The sequence below is a fragment of the Corapipo altera genome, unplaced genomic scaffold (genome assembly GCF_003945725.1).
Source record: "Corapipo altera isolate COAL_440 unplaced genomic scaffold, ASM394572v1 0, whole genome shotgun sequence".
Lineage (NCBI taxonomy): Eukaryota > Metazoa > Chordata > Aves > Passeriformes > Pipridae > Corapipo > Corapipo altera.
In genome coordinates, this window is record NW_020884872.1 from 68,944,580 (window position 1) to 68,964,816 (window position 20,237).

Consider the following 20,237-nt stretch of genomic DNA (forward strand, 5'->3'; position numbering starts at 1 on the left):
AAACTAATGCTCAGACCAACACTACGTCCTCTTGGGAGCCCTCTGAATATCAGGCCACTCCAGAGACCTTTAACATCTTGTATGCTGCTTGAGTTCAGGCTGTCTGCAAATCTCCCCTGCCTTGCAAGAGAAGACATTTTTCAAAACCTTGCAAGGACAGGGGGTAGCTACAAGCTGCATGTAGTGGAGTCCATCTGCTGCATCCAAATTCAAACCAGATCTCAAGGGCAGAGTACCAGACAAAACACCTTGTGCAATTTATGTTCAGTGAAGAAACATACCTTGTGTACAGACTGAAGAATTTACTGCTCTAGTGATTAAAGTATTAGCAATCTAATCAAAGAGTTAGCCCAGCTACAAAGATAATAACACTTATAGTTCCAAGTATAAAGTTATGGCAAGTTTCCAGTAGTGGTACAGTTGAAATTGATACATATATACTTCCTATTATCTACTCCTCTCCTTGGTGTTATGCTTGCCCTTCCCATGACTCTCTGGGTCCCAAAATCAATAGTGCTAATTTTCCTCAAGATGAAAAGGGCTGTAGAGGAGCTTACAGCAAGGAAGCTGAAATTCTCCGCTAAGAAAAGTATGATGTTGTTGATGGAGATATTTTCTTTCTTACTGTTGGGTCCGTTCAGGGTTATTTTTGCACATTTCCTGAAATAGTCATAGAATCACAGAGTGGTTGAGGTAGGAGGTTATCTTGTCCAACCCCTTTGCTCAAGCAAGACCACCTACAGGCAACTGCCTAGAACTGTGTCCAGATGGTTTTGAATATCTCCAGGGATGAAGCCTCCACCGCCTCCCTGAACAACATGTACCAGTGCTCAGTCACCCTTAGAGGGAAAAAGTGTTTCATGATGTTCAGAGAAGTGTTTCCGTGTTTCACTGGGTGCCCATTGCCTGTCACGGGGCATATCTGAGAACATCCTGGTTCTGTCTTCTTTGCACCCTCCCTTCAGGTATTTATAGTCATAGATGAGATTCCACCGAGACTGGCCCCTTCCCGAGGCTGAACAGGAATGTACAACATGAAGAGGTACAAACAGCTACAATGGTTAAATGACTACTTTTTCATAATATCTACTAGCTATGGAACTATCAACAGTAGGTTGCAAAAATTGCTTTATAGCACATCTGGGTGGCAAGTAAGCGTACACTTGCAGGTTTTCTAAATACAGCTGGATACAACATGTCCCTTTTCAGTTTAAGCTCAGAAGCTGTTTTGGTCTTCAGACCATAATACGTAGAAGTTTAGATGCTACCTAGATCTCTTGAGAACCCAAAGCCAGAAACTTGTAAAATGAGAGTCTATTTTCAAAATTTGTCCATAGTGACTCTGAGTCACCAGAAGTTTTGAAATAGATCCTAAGGGATGGGATCTACCTCTTTGATAATGTTCCTTCCACATTAAAAATACCATATATTTTATACTAGAGTTCTTAAAGACTCACATTTTCCAGATCTTTATCCAAACATATTTTTCAGTGGGCATACAGTGTTCATGTATCAAAGTTCTGTTAATTCTCAAGTCAGCAGTTCTCAGGTTTTGAGTGACAGGCCAAATAGCTGGGAAGGGCAGCATAGTACTGAAGAATGGATGGGTGGTACTCTGTTCTCCAAGTCTATACTAAGCCAAGACTCATGGGGGCTGTCAGAAGGCAAGAAAAGGAATATAAATCCTAATGGGGAAGGAGGATGCGAAGGGAACCAAGCTCTTAATCACTTCTGTCCATTAGCAATACCAGAGTAGTTTTCCCAAGACTAAATGTAGGAGAGCCTGATGTCCTTGTCAGCTCCCTATATATATATATATAATGTGAATTTTATCTATCTCATAAATCCTGTTAGCAGTTGCAGCTGGATAAAATATTCTCCTTGTTTCTTGTCATAAACTGCTACAGCATTCTTCTGTGCAGCTGCCACATTTCATCCTAATGCAGCTGCATTTCACCCAGGGATGAAGTGATCCCTATATATAACTTTCTCTTCAGTTTTTATAACAGTTTAAAGTTCCTCGAGATGAGATGTGGGTTGCAAGCTATTGTTTTATTGTGTCATCACAAAGTGCTGCATTATACAAACCAATTGTAAGCTAAGAAAAGTGTTTTCTAAGTGATACTTGAAGATAGGGAGAGATTTTTTGGGTTAGGAGGGATTTAAAATCCTGTTTCAGGAATTTGAAAGGAACATGGCTAAACAATGGGAAACAACCTTGCATGGAGTAAGGTTGTATAAACTGAGTGGACATGTGGGACAGTGGGTAGCAGAGATGTCAGAGAAATGAATGGAAGAGAGTTGGTTTTAAGTGACTTCAGAGTGGAAGACATGGAAAGAGAAGGAGAAAGGGAAACCAGCAGTAAATAGAAATTATGATGATAAGGAGCAACAAAAAAATCTCAAGAGGACACTCGAAGACCTGGATTTCTTGGTTTTATCACATAACCGAGCCATATAACATGGATGGGATTTTCAGCATCAGTTGGTTCTATTAAACATCTTTGCAGTGTTATTAATGTTATGTCTGAAACTTTCAAATGTTAAGACTGCTTGGTATCCAAATCTCATTGCATTCTTATGGCTAGGTGCCTGAGTGTGCTGTACAGCCTGTACCAGAGGCATAATGGGAGAATTCCCTAGGGAGCTGATTTTGTGCTAGACTTGTAGGAACAGCAATGGTTGCCTGGCAAGTTGGCTAATTACTCTGAACTAGGAGTTCCTCAGGATATTTCTTACTCCTAAGGTCCTTATTGTGTCCCTACATCCCTGCTGGCTTGGTGTGCTGGCTGCTTCGATGGCCCCTGCGAGTCACCTCTCAGCCTGAAGTGCATGTGGAGTGTAGCACATGGTACCAAGGTCTCTCCTACACTGCAGACTGTAATTTTGCTGTTGCTATTTGCACAACCACCTTCTCGTTATTAGCATGAGGGAACTCATTGTGTTGTATACCTAGTTCTGATGATATCTACATGTAAAAAATATTAATACAGACAACTGTTCCGAGATCTGTAAAGTTTTGTGCCTGATGAACCTGCTATAAATTTCAGGTCTACCAGTTTTACCAGCATCCCATTAATTTGGGAAAGGAATTCATAATCCTTTCCTAGCACAATCCTTTCACCCAAGGGGGACTTAGGTTCCTAACTCCTTGCTGGAAGAACACACCTTTCTTCTTAGGAAATGTAGCCTTGCTCAAGATAAAAGACTGACAGGAAGTTTCCCAGCTGGGCTGTGCAGAATTTGGTTGTAGTAGGAAACAAAAGAATCATTGTAGTCATTGAAAGAAACATTTTATATAGTCATAGCTATGTCTGAGTAATAGAAATTTCAGTAGCTCAGAAGGAAGAGCTGTATATGGGATCATCTAACGGAGAAAAAGTATTCTCATAACACTGTCTTTAGTTCATTTATTCCATTCTGGAGAATTCTTTTCCAAATCTGTGGTGGTAGTAGTGACTAGTCAGATAAGACACCATCTCAGTTTTGAGCACATCCATCTCCTGATCCCAGTGTCCTTTGGTAATTAATGTTATAGATTGTATTTTTAAAAAATCCTCTGTCAGTTCAGATTGCCTTCCTTCTTTTGCATTCCTCCCTTTTTATTATTCTCCTTGTCCTTGTCCTGTGTGTATAGTGAATTGAAGTTCCCAATTTCCTCTTTTTTTATTACCCCTAATTTTATACCCTTTTATCATAACCCTTCCTTATTCATCTGCTCTCCCAATCTTTTAATATGTCAGCATATGAGATTCTTTTTCATACCCATAAATAATCATGCTTCTCACTTTCAACCTTTCAATCTTTCTAAGAAGTCAGAGCATGAATGGACATCATCTGACTATTATTCACCAAGTGTAAAGAATTACACATAAAGAAACTACTCATGAGCTTGAAAGAATCTTTTTCTATTGATATTTGAATTATATTCAGCCACAGTAATTTAAAAGGTCCATATTTTATCATATTATTACTAGTACCACAACATTCCACAAAAGGTTAAGGAGTATTAAAATAACACTTTGACAGTTTTATTTGTTCCTTCCTTGCAAAACATAATCTTGTTTCTAATAGTGACTATGTGACATGACACAAAATAATTCCAATGAAATTCCACTTTTGAAAACCTTATTATCAGGATTTATTGAAGACTATGCATCATAGTGTAGTAAAATCATAAATTCATTGTGTGCTTATGGTTTATTTTATTTATTATATATTTGTACGATAAAGTGTAATTTTATGGCTGCACGGTAAAATTACCATTGTGTTATTACTGGAATTATTCTGAAAAAGTCCTACAGAATGAAAGAGAATGGGGTAAACCATTAGACCTCTGCCTAAAATCATTCCCTGAAATGGAGTTCTCAGCAAATTATGCTAAAAGACTAAGTAACTTAAGAGACACTACTATCCTCTGCACAAAAATGTATAGCACCCTACAAGTAAAGCTTTAGAATTTCCTCTGTTAAGAATTCTTATGGGTACAATGCAACATGAAAGGTTGCTGAAAATTGCATCTGTCTTTATTAAATTCTATGGGGCATATTTTTACGGAGGGAATATGACACGTTTTTTATTTTTCCATGATCTACACCAACCTGTTTGCAGTAGTGAAGCGAGATGATAATCTAGTAGTTAAGGTATTAACCTGCTCCATGTAAGCTGTAGATCATAGAATCATAGAATCATAGAATCATAGAATCATAGAATAACTTGGGTTGGAAGTGACCTGAAAGATTATCTAGTTCCACCCCCCTGATGTGGACAGGGACACCTTTCACTAGATCAGGTTGCTCAGATAAGAGCTCTTGTTTTGCTGTGGATTTCCTGTGTGACCTTGAAAAGTAATCTTTTCTCATATTTACAAATAATTTCCTGTTATTTCAAATTTAGCACCTTTATGCCCTACTGTAATCTAATTTCTTATGTCTGAAGAAGCTTTACAAAAGCCATTCAATGGAAATGTATCAGCCTTTAGTGTTACATAGTAGCTGAGTAATGGTAGAATGATGCATTTAAGTATCAGAAATTTGGAATTTGGGCTGTCCAGGCCAGATTTCTAAGGGTATTAGTAACAGAGGAGTGATGTAGCCATATTTTTACAGCCAGATAAAACAGACAAGCACCTATTTCCCACTATCCTTACCTCGAACCTGCTCGTGTACTTCTGAAGTGCTTTTAATCCTCATCTGTAAAATAAGAATAGGAGTTACACAAAACTGCAAGATATAGGGGCAAGAGAGTAATGGCAGCCATTAAAGTATCTCAGACTGGGCTGCATGAAGAAGCTGAAACGCACTGGAGCTGTTCTCAAACAGCCTCAGCCTGAACTGAACTTTCCTAAAAATCCCATCTTCCCTTATGAGTGCTCTTCTGGGAAGACATCAGGGCGGTGACATTGCTTGTTGATGACTTGAAAGGTTCATAAACCAGGACCAGTGAGACAAGGCTGAAGCTGTCCCACACAGTGTCCATAGGTGCCTTGAGCATGCCTCAGGTCTAAGACATGATCAGTGTTTCCTCCCCAGAAGTATTCTCTGATTTACGTTTTGCAGAGGTCCACAGCAGCTCCTGAGAGTAAAAGATTTTATTCAGCCTTGGGATGAGCTGAGCCTCCAAACTGACCCTAAAATTCCAGGTGGTTGTTGTTGTGGAAGATGCAGCGCAAACTCTCATTGCCACATTTTTCATCCTCTTGAAGGAGGAAAAGTTAATGTAACTTTTGGGTAATAACACCAGACTAACCACCTTCAAACATGTGAGCTATCACCTAGCTGTTAACTCTACTTCCAAAGACTTGCAAGGGTGAGACCTCTTCTGCTTCACAGACTGACTTGGGATAGACACTGGAGCTCAGTGATGTGGCACAGTAAAAATTCTCTCCTTTCCAATTAATTGATTAATCATTTTCTCTAATACCCTTAGGTATTTTATCTGAGTCTAGTAAATTAGATTTAAGTGGTGAACAATATAGGGGGAATAAAAAAGTGAGCATAAACAGTGATTTATTACAGACAGATGAATAATAAAGTTATCACATAAAGTTGCCATAAACTCAATGGATGGGGTAATTATGTACCTTGTTTATTCTAGTTGCTATTTCTTTCACTGCATTGTGCAAAGGGGTATCTGAATCTAAAAAAAAAAAAAAGGGAGAAAAACCAAAACAAAAGATAGAAGAGACAGAGGAATAGTGGCAGAAAGGCACATGCTGATATCAAGACAGGGAAAGGGAAAGGACTGTAGCATTTCATTGATATTTGTGGATGGTGATAACATCTGAAGCTAGAGAATTCAATTATTTACATGATTTCCTCTTGACAGAGCACTTTTCTCCAAACATCTTGAGACAGTTGTCCTGTGCTCTTTCATGTAAGGAAGGACTGCTCTGGTGGTTTGGTTTTTTTGCGGCTTGTTAAAATGGAGCTAATGTGAACTAAACAGGACCCTTAGAGGATCTGTGTCAGTTTGCTAATCCAACAGCAGACCATTCTCAGTTTTGGGGAGTTAGTTTTCTACCAGCTTAGGGGGTTGAGCAAGATCTCTGAAAGATTAACCAGGAGCTGGTGTGGCAGAAAAGGAAGCAGGAGAAGGAGCCAGCTGGCATTGGGTAGGCAGGGCAAGGATGTCCCCTTTGGTGGCATCTGACTGCTAGTCTTAATCTGAAGTTGGGCATGATCAGAGCAGTTTGTGGAGAGCCAGAGAAAGTGTTGGAAGAGAGGGAAAGATGGCAAGCAACTATATCCATATTAGCCCCAGAACAGCCAGAGCACTGTTTGCGGGAGACAAGCTCAAACCTGCTTTATAGTAGAGATGAACTCAAAGACAAGTCCCAGCTGTGCTCTGGACATCTGTCACATTTCCTAGGTAAACCTGTCTCCTCATTTTGCTCTAAATAAATTTTAAAAATGGGTCAGAGATTTGCACTTCAATCTCCGCTGCACGATATATGCTTTGCGCTACCATATCAGTGTCTGATAAACATTTAATTTAATACACAGTGGAACAGCTCTAGGAGGAAAGATTAGAGACAGTCCTATGGGGGGAAAAGAGGAAAACCCAAGATGTTTTAGCAGATAAAAGAGGTATGTGACAAGGTTTTTAGTCACCGTGGGCACTGAAAGGTTTTGGTGAAGCAGAGGGAACTTCTGAGGGGCTTCTGGGGCAAGATCTGAGAAAGAACAGCAGCAACGTCTGTGTGCAATGGACTTTGGACATACCTCCTGGGGAAGCTGGTAGATGAGGGGAATATGGAGACCATGAGGAGATCATCCTCAGAAATGTGGCTGGAGGCCTTTTGCGCATGTGAATCTCAATTATAACTCACTACTAGTGGAAAAATGAAATGGAAAATTTGTTTTCTGCCAAGCTTCAGCTAAAAACTGAAAAAAATCCCTTAGAATTCAAGTTCTGTGAGACAGTGCAATGATTGTCAGTATTTGTGACTGAATTATTATCTAGCCTTAATAATTAATGATTGTCATTAAGTGCTGCCCAAGCAAGTGGAAAGCAGTAGATAAATTATCTCTGATTTTTTTTCCATCAACAGAGCAGAGCAGAGTAGTAGTGCATAAGGGCAAACCCACCATCATGTGTGTTGGGGCAAGCAGCCTTTTGGTCCTGCCAAGGGAGATGCTGCTTGTGGGTGTGTTGTGGCTCACATGTTTCTGGGAGGAGCTGTGGCTCCTGCCAGCCTTATGCCATGCCCTCTCTAAAATCACTCTTCTCAGCATGACAGCCCTTCTCTGTGCTGTTGACAAGCTGCCTTGGAGCCACCTGTGAACATGTATAGTTTTCCACATCCTTCAGTGTTGTACCAAGACAGTGCAGCTGCTGCAGGCGGGATCAGACCCCTGATTAGCCTGGACATGGGAACAGGATTGACCCAACTCTGCCAAAAGTATTTCTACAGCCCTACAACTTCAGTGAGGTCTTTTTGGTGCTGTACACATCTTTTCTCAAAGTCTGAACTGATGTTTAACTAGCAAGTAAGAAAAAACAGATATTAGAATATGGGCACAGAAAAAGAAGGTTAAACTTAGCATCTCGAATTATTTTTCAAACATTGCAATATGCAGTAATAAAAGCATCTGTATTGCATTCGGAACTGTAACTTGGATTACATGCCCAGGGCAAGACAGTAGAAATCACCTTTGATGTCTACTGAGGAGTGAATCCTTAGTTGTGCCTTTTCACCTAAACTAGGAGTGACCAAGAGGGGAACTGGAACAGGTGCCTTTAGCAAGTGGAAATACACTTGTATGAGAAAAGTCATATTTTTGGTTGTGCCAGCAGCATATTGCACTTCTCCCCTTCTATTGTCCTCTGAATAAGACCAAAAAGAGAGAGATGGGAGGGAACTGGGCACTGATACTTGTCTTGAGACCCAGTATCCTAGAAGCTTACCAAATCTTACTCAAGGCTGAGTCTGAAGTAGTCATTGAGAAAACGAGAATACTCTCCACAGATGCCTTCATTGAGGAGATGTAGTCAAAGTTTTGAAGGCAGAAGTTAGTCAGTGATATTTGACTGAATACAGTGTGTTATAAACAGCTTCATACAAAAAAAAACCCAAACACAACAAAACCACAGAAACCAAAACCACCACAAAAAACTAAAAACCCCAGAAAAAAGTAAGAAATACTTTCTTGGTTATTCCCCGCTATTACTCACCCATTGCAATCTGAGATTTTTTAGGTCTCATTTGGGCTGCAGTAATACTCCTCAGCGAGCTCCTCTGAGCAGACAAGTACAAAAAACCACTGAAATATGATAAGCATATAAGAGCATTAAATGGTAGTATTCTCCATCACCCACAGCCTCCGTCAGTTGTGTTTCCAGGCCAGATGAAGCTGGAATGTACATACAGCTGTTCTCAGTTGTAAAATACATTTTGAAATGGGATTGATTCATCTGTGTTTCATGAGATTGAATTAAGCAAAAGAAAAAAGTATGAAGATTTGTCTTTTTTCCAAGCATTTAATAGAAATAGGCTAACTGGAACATAATAGATGTGTGCTTTCAGCACACAGATGTGCAATAGTGAGAGCCACATTTTAGGAAAGCTGCTTATTCTTTTGTGCAGTGTCAAGAACTGAATGTACTTTCGTACTCCTTTTTTTGGCCTTGACATGAGCTAATGTCAAAGCAAATTAAGACCTAAATCCTTTTCAGCACTACTAATGATTGCAATCATTGCAGAGCTGTTACTGGCTGTCTAATCATCTTTGGAAAATCAGGCTTTTGATACGTAGACATTGTATTCTGAATTTTGATTTCTACTACAAAATTTACTGGTGTGATTCATTCTGTAGGGGATCAGAAAGGTGTGTGGGTCACATGCTGCAGAGTATGTTCAAAGCAAATTTTACAGTGAGCTTCAGTGGGTAAAGTCGTTCAGGGTATGATGAGTGATCTGAACAGAACTACATAGGCAAAAGTTCATGCCAGCATCTCCTATCTATAAAAATGCGTTTTAGCAGAAAACTAGTTTACAACTGGAACTATTTTTGCATGCAAAGCAGAATATGCAGAAGAGCAACAGAACCTGATTACCTTTTTCCAGTTCCATTGTGTGCTTTATATTCAGGGGTTTGTATTATGGCTGTCTGGATTTTACAACCACAGATGTGCCAAAACCCTTGACTGGTTCACTCAGGTTGATTAATAAGCAACCTAAAATGTCTACTTTCTTCCACACCTGCACGCTCTGTTTCTTTGTGTTTTCCAAGTGTTAAGAAGTGCAGATACATGATTTGACGTCAATCTTGTAAACCGAAACTCTTCAAGTGGTACATCCTGATCTAGATTTGGACAGCAAGGAGATGTTTCCTGGATTTTCCATGTTTCTCAGGTTTTCCATTTATGTGGATGAGCCTCTTTTTTCAGTTGTTCCTCTGGTTGCTCTGGGAGCAGCTACACATGCAGGCAGTGTGGGTGCTGGGCAGAGCTGGACCCAGCACACTGCTTTCCCCAAAATGAGCCCATGGAGCTCGGTAGAAGTTGAGGTACTTTCTGCCAACACTTGTTGGTCACTTCAGAGGTTGGGGGCGTAACTGTGTGACCATTGGACTGCTTAAGGTCCGTTTTGCTGGAGACACTTCAAAATTTATCCTCTGTTTTTGTATACCTGACATCTACTTAGTGCTTCTTTAGTATTTGCACAGGGTGGATCTGCCTCCCCTGTACAAAAAGCTTTAGGTCTATAGTAGTTCCCCACTTGAACATGATTTTTTTCCATTCCCTCATGCTCACCTATTCCTACTGTCACCCCCAAAATAAGGAGCGATTATTCTCTCTCTCTCCACCTCTTCCGTAGGGATAGGATACATCTTACCCAGTGAAATCTGTTCGAGAGGGGTAACCTAGTTCAGCATCAGCTGTGTCTATACTTCTAAATAGCAGAGAAGCAAGGACAAGATGACACAGACTGATTCCTCATCTGCCTGCTTAGTACTGGCCTTCCCAAGAAAAGATTTGTCTTGATAGGTAACTGAAACAGTCCAAAACAGGCCTGGAAGTGGATTGAAATTAAAGATTGAGCAGTCTGGGGTCCAGTGCTTGAAGCTACTGCCTGTGTCTATTTTATTTACTTCTGCAGGCATACCTGTATCTGTTTATTCTTCCTGCATTAGCAGTCACAAGAGAAAAGCATTGTCGGTATTTGATTTATTCCACCGTTTCAGACACTAAGGTGAAATGAATCATCCTTTGAAAGTAACTGACTCTCTATATGGAGAGAGTCCACATAATGGAGTTCAAATGGCTAAAGGTATGAAAGCACATGCTACCTGTGTGACTTTCCCTTCAGTATCATGACACCTGCACTGAGGTTCTCCTGGCAGAGCTTTCAGTGGATTTCTTGTGGCATTTCTCTCCACAAGAAATGTCAGAACAGGAAAAAATGCAGTGCATGCTCCTGGTCACCCCATTTTCACTCTACTCCATCTTCACCTCTCACCAACAACTTACCTTTGGGGGAGGGTAGATTCCAGGACCACAAACCTGGCTAAGCAACTTCTCCTGCTTAGGAGGAAATGGTTAACACTTCATCCCAGTCACCAAGTGGCTATATGCACCGCAGGGTCCTGCGGAGACAGGCAGATTTCTTTGAGGGACTCTCTTCTGATGCTATAAAGAAATACTTCAGAGTGATGACAGTTCTTTAAGCAACAAATAGATACTACCAAGTCTCTTTGTTATTTACTTGTAATAAAAGAACTTCTAATTCAAAATAATGAAGTGTCATCTTTTTTCTCTTTTCTCTTTTTGCTCAGAAATCGAAGCAAAGGAAGCGTGTGACTGGTTACGTGCAGCTGGATTTCCCCAATATGCTCAGTTCTATGAGAGTAAGTAAGTTTTTTGCCTCTGTATGCAGTACTGAAAGTGCACTGAGCCCTTGCCAGGAAAGCTTGGAGTCGGCCAACACTACATTTAACTGAGTTATGGTCATGGCTGGGTGCTTCACAAAACCTCAGCTGCTAGAGCCATACCAGTGGATGAAGAAAAGTAAGACTCCTGCCCTCATAGCCATGGGAAGTTAAAAAAAAAAAAAAGGGAAAAAAGAGGGACATAGTTTGTGTAAACCTCAAAGGTTAACAAGAACAAGTACAAAATATCCAAAAACATGAGTCTATTTTTTTAAAACTTCCTGAATCGTGTCTAAAATAAGATGAAAACACTGAAAGTTATTGCAAATTTTGATCTTGCTGAAAATAAGATTGAAAACTCTGCAAAGTTACCAAAAGTGAATAATCTGAGCTGCACTTCATTTTTGCAAAGTAAGAAAAGCTGATATTTCAGTGCTAACTCAGTACGAATGGTGGTGTCCCCTTCCTAGCTGTAAAGTTTGTGCCCAGGCAAGTAATGTCCCCAAGGACAGAGCAAGTGATTGTGCTGTTGCTGTGTTCAGGAGTGGTTTGGGGAGTGGAGCTGGATTTTCCTGCTCTCCCTATCTCAATGCTGAGAAGGAAACTGCAGCTGATCCTAGTTTTTCCCAAACTTCATATTCTGTCAGGAGCACGGAGCCAACTCCATCCCACTCGGGCTTACTAGCCAAAGCACAGCTCTGCCAAACACCTCTGGACACCTTCCAGGGTCGGCTTGAGTTGGAGGCAGCATGGCTCCACTCATGGAATGATGGCCAAGAAACCTCATGGGTCAGAGCCAGTTCTGCAGAGAGTCAGCTCGAACACCATCCATGCCCTTGTGTGAGGCTGAGGGTGGTGGGGAGCATGATGCCAAGGACACGTCCATGCCTTCTGATGGCCAGCTGACGTCCATCACGACTCAGGTGCTGGGTCCTGGTGAGCTGCTTAGGTGCCTGGGGACCAGGAGCAGCATGCAGAGATGCTCAGGTGGCTCCACAGGACGCAGGCACGCTCAGTTAAATCCAACTAAGACTAATAAGACTGCCAGATCAAAACAGACATAAATATGTAACTACCACAGTCCCTGGGTAGCCAGTAGTACTTTTGTGTCTGCCTTCTGATCAGAGTATCTTAGATACCGACTCCCCCAGAGAAAGGAGAGCCTGCTGCCTACTGAACTGAAAGGGATGTTCTCTCCAAAAAACAACCTGTGCTGGGCTCCAGCAGTTCCCATGCAATCAATATGTGCTCTAGACAGTCTGAGTCTCTGAAAACAAGGTGCTTTCTGCAAGCATCTATTATGTCAGTGTTAAGCACTAATGTCTGAAAATGCTGGCTGAAGTTCCTATATCCCCAGCATCCTGCTGTGGTACCTAAGCGTGGCAGAGCAGTCTGGAGAGCAGCCACAGCACTGGAACAAGTCCACCATTATATAGCCCACTAATGTGTTGCAGCCATGTCACTTCACATTAAAAATGTCAGCTTCCAGCACGCTATTCTGGGTTTTTAACTAATATTGGGGGTTATAATGCAGCTCTTTTTTTCTTCTCTGTTATTTGAGTAACCCCTTGTCTGAAATAATAGTTATTGGGATCTGTATTAAAAGCGAAAAGCACAGAACATTTCCGGGTTTTTTTGGGCAAAGTCCGTCTAGCAAATAACTCATTAAGTCACTGTGGTGGGAATGAAGAACCTTGTTGCTCATGTGGAAAAGAAAGTGTGTAATTCCTTGATCTCATTCATTTGTTCAAGGGACTAGAATGAACAGCTAACAATTGAGTATTTTTTTAAGCCAAAGTGAAATAATTTTGCTCTCATTCTGGTGCACTAGACATTCAACTATACCTTTAATAGAAGAAAAAAAATAAAGTGGCTCAAAGGATCACAGATACAGCTGGAAGGGAACCAGAGCAGAGGGAAATTGGTCATACTAGATTTCAGTGAGCAAGCACTTTAGGTGTAGACTATATTTTCATTTTAATACCAAGCAGTCATCTTAATATTGTGTCTCCTTTTATAGACTCCCAGTTACCCATTGACATTGCTGCAGTAAAGAAAGATCATGATTTTCTTGACAAGGACCTTGTAGAACCTCTTTGCAGGTAAAGAGCACCTAAAGTTTCTTTTCTGATAATTTAAAAGCATGAGCTGATTTGTCATTGTTAGCATAGTAGCAACAGAGATGTTTGCTTGTCCAGATGAATTAAGTGATGATATGTATAATGCCAGCATTCTAAATTAATTTCTTTTATGGAAAATCCTGCAGTAGGACACCCACTACACTCATAGAAAGCGTCACACGACTTGAGAAGACCCAAATCCAGTGGATTTGAAACAGCTGCTTTTAAAGAGCTAGCAGTAGAGCAAGCAAACCCTGAATAAATGAGAGTCACATTTGAGTCACACATTAATAACTCTTATATCTAAGCACAGCAGAAAAGATGAAACTTCATTGCATAGAATTCAGCAAGCCTTTTTCTCTGGCAGCAGACGTGGTTTTCCTGCTGCTGTGATTCCCTTGGTACTCTCTTTTGGCACCAGTAAGAGAAGCGGGACAAGAACCCCCCAGTACTACAGCTACTACAACTGTTCCCTGGTTTGCACCTCCCAGGGGGTCTGTGTTTGCTGTTTATCTTGCTTTTTATACTCTGCCTGTGATGAATATACCGTATTGCATTGCTCAAGTACTGTCTCCCAGGACTCAAGACACAGCAATTCTGTAACAGTTTTGCAAAACCACATTGCAGAGGCATTGTTCCCCTCTTCTTTCTCCTGTGCTCAGCTCAAGCTGCGTTCTGCTCCTCTCCTCTTCAAGTAAGGACAAAGGACCATCTGGTCCTTAAGCAAACAGCCTTTATTGCATGTTACAGAAACTTTCACAACACCAACATCAAGATAATCGGACAAGACTCTATTTCCCCTTCTGCAACTGTGGCTAAAGTCATCAGAGATGGTATGCTCTTCCACATAGTACTGTGCATTGCAGGGATTAATGAGTCTGTGATGGAGGAATGCAGATAGGGTTTCTGAGAATCACAGAAAATAGGACTGGAAGAGACTTCATCTAGTTCATCTCTCCATCCTGGGCTATGCCCTCCTTCCTGGAGGATCCAGGTAATTACTGGGCATAGCTGTCAGACTGCTTTCCCAAAATTCCCCTGCTGCAAGTGAGACCTATTGCCTCTCATGTTGTCTCTTATGGTTATGAGGAACAGGATATTCTCTTTCTCTGTGTCTCAGCCTATGTGTCTGAAGACAAATCAGTATGAAATAATTGGATGCTTCAATGCTTGCTCTCACAGATGCCAGAGAGTAGAATAACTGCAGACTTGATCCACTTCTCTTCTGTCTGCTTGGTGAGAAAGATTGCTATGCCCATGCCTAAGAACCCTCCTTCCCATACATACGTACATCCCCCTGCTTCGGTCTGGAATGATGGAAGGCATACCTTGCTACAGCTTGGGAACTGAAAAGTGGTACTGATAGGAGGTTGAGATCTCTTCTCCTCTGCCCTTTCCCACAAAGTTGAAGGACCATTCAAAAATCCAAGCATGATATCTGTTCCTGTCTCTTTCTTGTGAGAGCAAACAGTGAGGTGTAGTCATTACATAGCTCTGTGACTCTCCCTTAGTCTTTCTTCCCTGGAGTAATTTGTAGCGGTGGTACTACCATGGTCACCAGGCATCCAACACCTACACAACTAGAAGTGGGAACAGCTCTCATCTCTTGTTTCTGCAGCCTCTCTGTAGACTCGCAGATACACCTACAGTTACACTACGTTGATATATTTATGAGATTTTTTTTTTTATAAGCTGAGTAGCTGGAGAGTGGTTGGGTGTGGGTGTTTTTCTCTTTTATTAAAATATGAGATTTTGGAAAATTGACTAGAAGCTGCATAGATGCACTCGTGACAAAATACTTTACATTAACCTAAATCAAGTGATACTGCCAAGACCTATAGAGAAAAGCATAGGCACAGATATTTCCAAACTATTTTATTCAAAAATAAAGGGGTTTATGACTGTCTAGTAACTTTTTCTGTAATTTATTCAGCAGACAACACCTGTTGACTTGAATTTTTGTTGAGAGTTTTTAAACAGTTTAGATCCAAAAAAAGGAATAGCACCTTATAAGATTAGAAATACAAGTATTATATACAGGTTATGTTTTCAGCTTGCAGATATTTAATTTGATGTAACTCAGCAGCTTCAAACCTTTAGCTGAAAGCGACCCATAAAAAGCCGTTGTACCAAATACCAAGATTCAGGTTCATCAATAAAAGTAAACAGTGTCAGCTGCTGCCCACTCATACTAACTTTGTCACTGTATTAGCTATCAAACCAACATCTTCATAGTTTTCCAGTGTATTGGAAATCTTCACAGCTCAGCTGACCACTGTGGCCAGTTTTCTACCCTTGCTTTGCTCTGTGATGGTGTTACTACAAGGCACATGCCAGTACATCATACGAGAGCTGCAGACTGTGATGGACTTTGATGAAACAGAAGGTTAAAAAAAGGTTCGTTATTATTTCTGTATGCACAGATCCCCAGCTGGCAGTAAAACTTCCATTCTTCAAACATTCAAAACTGCCCTCAAAGCTATGCATGACCAAGCTATCACGCTGATTAACAGTGCATTCAGCCCATAGCACTGAACAAAATGGGTTTCTCATTTTTATTTGGAAGATAATTTTACAGCTGGAATGCCAGAATGGATAATAAGTTTGAACAGTTTTAGCTCTGAATGGTAATAGCATAAACACTAAATTTCTCTGCTCCTGTGGGTTTAAATCAGACTTTCAATCTCATTTTATAATCAGTTTTCTTATGGCATTGCAGTATACAAGACAACAGGAGGCACAAATGAGGAGGAACCTTTTCTTTTTAAGGCAGCTGGTAGTATTTTAGTCAGAAAGACTAAGACTCCCTGTTGTAAAGGATTTCAGTGACCTTTTTGAGATATTATAACATCCCTGCTGTTTCCAATATAATTGAAAATTTGGCAGGGTAAAACCCAAATCTGAGGCCTTTGGGTTAGAGGCGTATTTATCAAGAGATTCCACTCAGATTTTATTGAGTAACGAACAATAGAGAATTGCCAGGCAATCTGCAAGCAAATGCTGTCAGCCTGCCAAAATAATAATTGGGCATGAAAATTTTATAGCTGGATCTCTGTGTCATTTCCAAAATAGCAAGTAACCAACTCTGCTCTGGGAACTTTTGTGGCCGCTGTGATAGGCAGGTGAGAAGGAAAAGCCAAGACATGTTGTACTTTTTGTATTCACATAAATACAGTGACTAAGAACATAAAGACCAAGTATGTAGCAGTCTGATGCATAGCCCCCTAAACCAAGCTTTAAAATTTAAACTGTGCCAAGCAGTCAGCAGCTTTTTCTTCCGTAGCTGTTGTCTCTTAGATAACTTGTAAACAACCCAAAGGTTGTTGTACGGGATGAGACATCCTACCATTAGAATTCTGAAAGGGTGGTTGTACAGTCAGTACCATTGCCGAGTTTATATTGCTCCAGGTGCTGTTAGGGCGTAAGTCTGGCTTTCCACTTGCAGGACAGAAAGCCCTGCTCTGAATGGCTCACATTGACTTCCAGGAGAGATCACTCATCTAATGTGAGCATGTGGCCTATAAGGTAACTTCCTCAGTGGCAGCCATGACAGGACTGGAAACCAATATATTCTCTTCATGCACAAAACTGGTGGAGCAGGGACATGCCAGTGCGAGCTTTGCACACCAGCCCTAGTGGTACTGGGAGGACCCTTATACTGTGTTAAGACTTCAGCTAGGTGAGGTCTTAAGAGTCCAGCGTGAGGAGCTGGATGTCCTCTTCCCAAAGTTCACAACACCAGAAGAACCCAGATAGGGACATGTGTATGCAGCACCTAAACTTGGCTAGGAATAACAATAAAACAAAGAAATAAGCTTGTAGTTCCCTCAGAAAGGCATTTTCAGAACCATATGGTGTGTTTTCCTGGTCACAAACCATACGAAAGGACATTTGCAGATCTGCTAAAGTAGAGACACTGTGCTGTCCATGCTAGCCCTCCCCATGATGCCTCCCCTTGCATGACTGGCCAGTGCCCCTGGCTGCATTCCCAAGCACCTGCTTGGCAGCAGCTGCAGAACAGTTCCAGGGTTTCCCCTGGAACTTCAACTCACTTCAGAGTTGTCTCTCTATTACTTGGATTTCTCTTCAAGCAGGACAACAGATCCCCCACAAGGTTTTCCAGCCGACCAGATCCTGCCTTCTTACAAGCTTGTATTTATTTGTAAACTCTGCTCAGTGCTGTAAAGGATGCAAAAGTCAGAGATTTCCTGATTCCAAAGAACTTCCATCATATGGGTTGATAATTACAGCACTGGAGATGTTATGCAAAGCCCTAAAGACCTCTCGTCTTTGACACTGGGTTGTCAATAGATCTCCTCAGGTAGCCCAAACTTCTCCATGTGTTGACTGGACCAAGGTACCTACAGCAGCTGAAGCCAGGCTTGATATTCTAGGGGATCTAAAATAGCACCAGAAACATCTCTTTGGGCACCTGAATATCTCTGCTGGTCTTTCACAGGTCACTTACCAACAGAGATGTCTCACCATAGAGATGTGTTAAACCACCAAGGCACTGTTTACCTGTGATGTTCTGGAGAGAAGATAAAATTAACATCACTGAAACACTTCCCCTGAATACTGCAGAGATTTCCAGACAAACATTCAAATGCATCCTAGATTATTTGGTTTTTATGTAACCACCTCTCTTGTGTTTATTTTATGTGTTTTTTCCTTGCTTTTCTCAAGTCCAGACTTTTGTGTTTTGCTAACAATACAAACAGGCAGTCTTTCCCATGTTTTGAGGGAGTAGCATAAAAGTGTAGAGCTTCTCTCAGTTCGGCTGGGGTGTCACTGACAGCCTTTTTAGCCAGAAACTTCTGGTTTTTTTCTTTTCTAAAGACTTGCTGAGGACTTGGCTGTCAGTCATCTGACAGCTTTAAACTGATGAGAAAAGCTTTCTGCCACAACTGGCACATCAACAAGGCAAAAGAAGTTGAAACAGACTGGCTTTGATTTGAGTTGTTAGTACCAGACAAGCTCACAAATATGATCATTAGTTCTCTAATTTCACTGGCAAATCTTTCCACAGCACTGGAAGAGCCCCAGAAAGCATACCGATGTTTCATAGAGGGGTGAATTTAAAACCTAGGGTTGTGTCCCTGTCACCCAGTAAAAAGTAGCTTTGTTTTTGATGAAGCAAGTTATTCGTAGCAAAGCCAGATTATAAAGCAGACAGGACAACAGAGTGGCTTCCCAAGTCTCTAGTTTAAGTAAAGATATTCATTTTTATAGAGATGACCTATTAATCCCTCTTGAAACAGTCTCTCTTTTGGATGCCATTAGTGGAAAAATGATGGCTTTGGGTGGTCTTGTTGGTCTGATCATGTTTTTTCTGCACCTTTCTGTGCTGCAGAAGCAGCCTCTCTTAATAGAAATGCCACCACACTTTCTGCTGTGGGCTGAGATGCACAGAGATACCTGAGTACATACAGGGTGAAGGATATGTCATGGGATGTTGCCTCTTTATCTCCCAGCTCCTGAAGTGCATGACTTGCTCCTTAGTTTTTGGAAGGCAAGCGACGCCATAGCGAATGGAAGGAGCACTGGTCACTGTATGGAAAGTATTTTCTTCGACATCTTCTCCCTAACAACTGCAAATAGGCAATAAGTATAGAGGGGGTTTTGTGAACTATTGAGGAAGCAGTTGCAGAGATCACCTGCCAAGGGCTGCTGTGGAGAAAGCCCTCTTTCTCAGAAGAGTTCTTCAGTGCCTGTTATCATGAATGCAAGGGAGGTGCAGTTGATGGCTTGGTTTTCAGTGTTGAGGAGCAGCTGGAAAGGAGGCAAGGGTTTCTCAGAGTTTCTGAGCCTCTGGGCATGAGTTTAACTGATGTCTGTCTCCTGGTCAGTCTTGCAGGACACATTTAGGTCAAGGAAGCAAGGAATCATTCCCCACTCGCTATGTTAAGGTGTGAGGGCACAGTGGCAACTTGATTCATACATACAGCTACAAGTACTTAAACAGCACACAGTGGCATGTCAGTGTGGAAATGTGGCTACAGACTTGTCCCTTCAGCACAGGCCAGCTAATGAAGAGGTGCAGGGAGTCCACTATTAGCCTCCGGTTCACTGCTCAGAGGAAGCTGTCCCCAGGGATAGAAAGTTGGGCTGGAGTCCTTTGAAAATCTGTCTCTGCCTCTATGTATTTGTAATTGATACTGATAAGGAAATTTAAACGTTTCGTTCTCAAAAGAAGCACTGAATATTTTTCAGAGCCAGGGCCCCAAGAAAATGTCACTTTGGGTTGAGAAATTCCATGCTTGGGCAAAAGATAAGTTTTGCAATAATAGATGAAGAAGATTTCTGGGCAGAAGGCTGAAGATATAACTACAGAGCCACATACCCTGAAATTTATTTCAGGAACATTGCTATCAGGCATGCAGAGTGTGCTTGTGAATGCATTATACTCAAATTAATACTATGAGCACAGGACTTTTCTGATATGGCATAACAGATTTATTGGCTTGAATTAGGGAGTAGTATTTGATCTACAAATAAGAAGATGGTATTTTGTGAGGGATTTTGTTTGTTAAAGAAAGATCAACATTGGATGGGCTTTTTCTTTTTTAGTGGTGGCAATTTGAAAGGATTTTTAATATTAGAAGTTCTGGGCAGGAATATGTTACTTTCATAATGTTCTTATGTTGTGTGAGAGATTATATTACTGATGTGATAGTTTTTTCATGTGTCCTTGTAACTTATCACATATATTTCATATGTTATCAGTTCTGGAGGTTTGCGGTCT

At 41.1% G+C, this 20,237-nt stretch overlaps 1 protein-coding gene across 6 annotated transcripts in view; it reads left to right on the top strand.

Moving 5' to 3' along the window:
* Window positions 1-20,237, top strand: part of STARD13 (StAR related lipid transfer domain containing 13) — a 294,079-nt gene that overhangs the window by 244,128 nt on the left and 29,714 nt on the right. For 5 of the 6 annotated variants that reach the window (XM_027651028.1, XM_027651021.1, XM_027651039.1 and 2 more), the window contains 2 exons: window positions 11,280-11,351; window positions 13,393-13,474. In XM_027651028.1, coding sequence (XP_027506829.1) covers window positions 11,280-11,351; window positions 13,393-13,474 — 154 coding nt within the window. The remainder of the gene's footprint in view (window positions 1-11,279; window positions 11,352-13,392; window positions 13,475-20,237) is intronic. The other variant, XM_027651057.1, reaches the window with a different exon arrangement.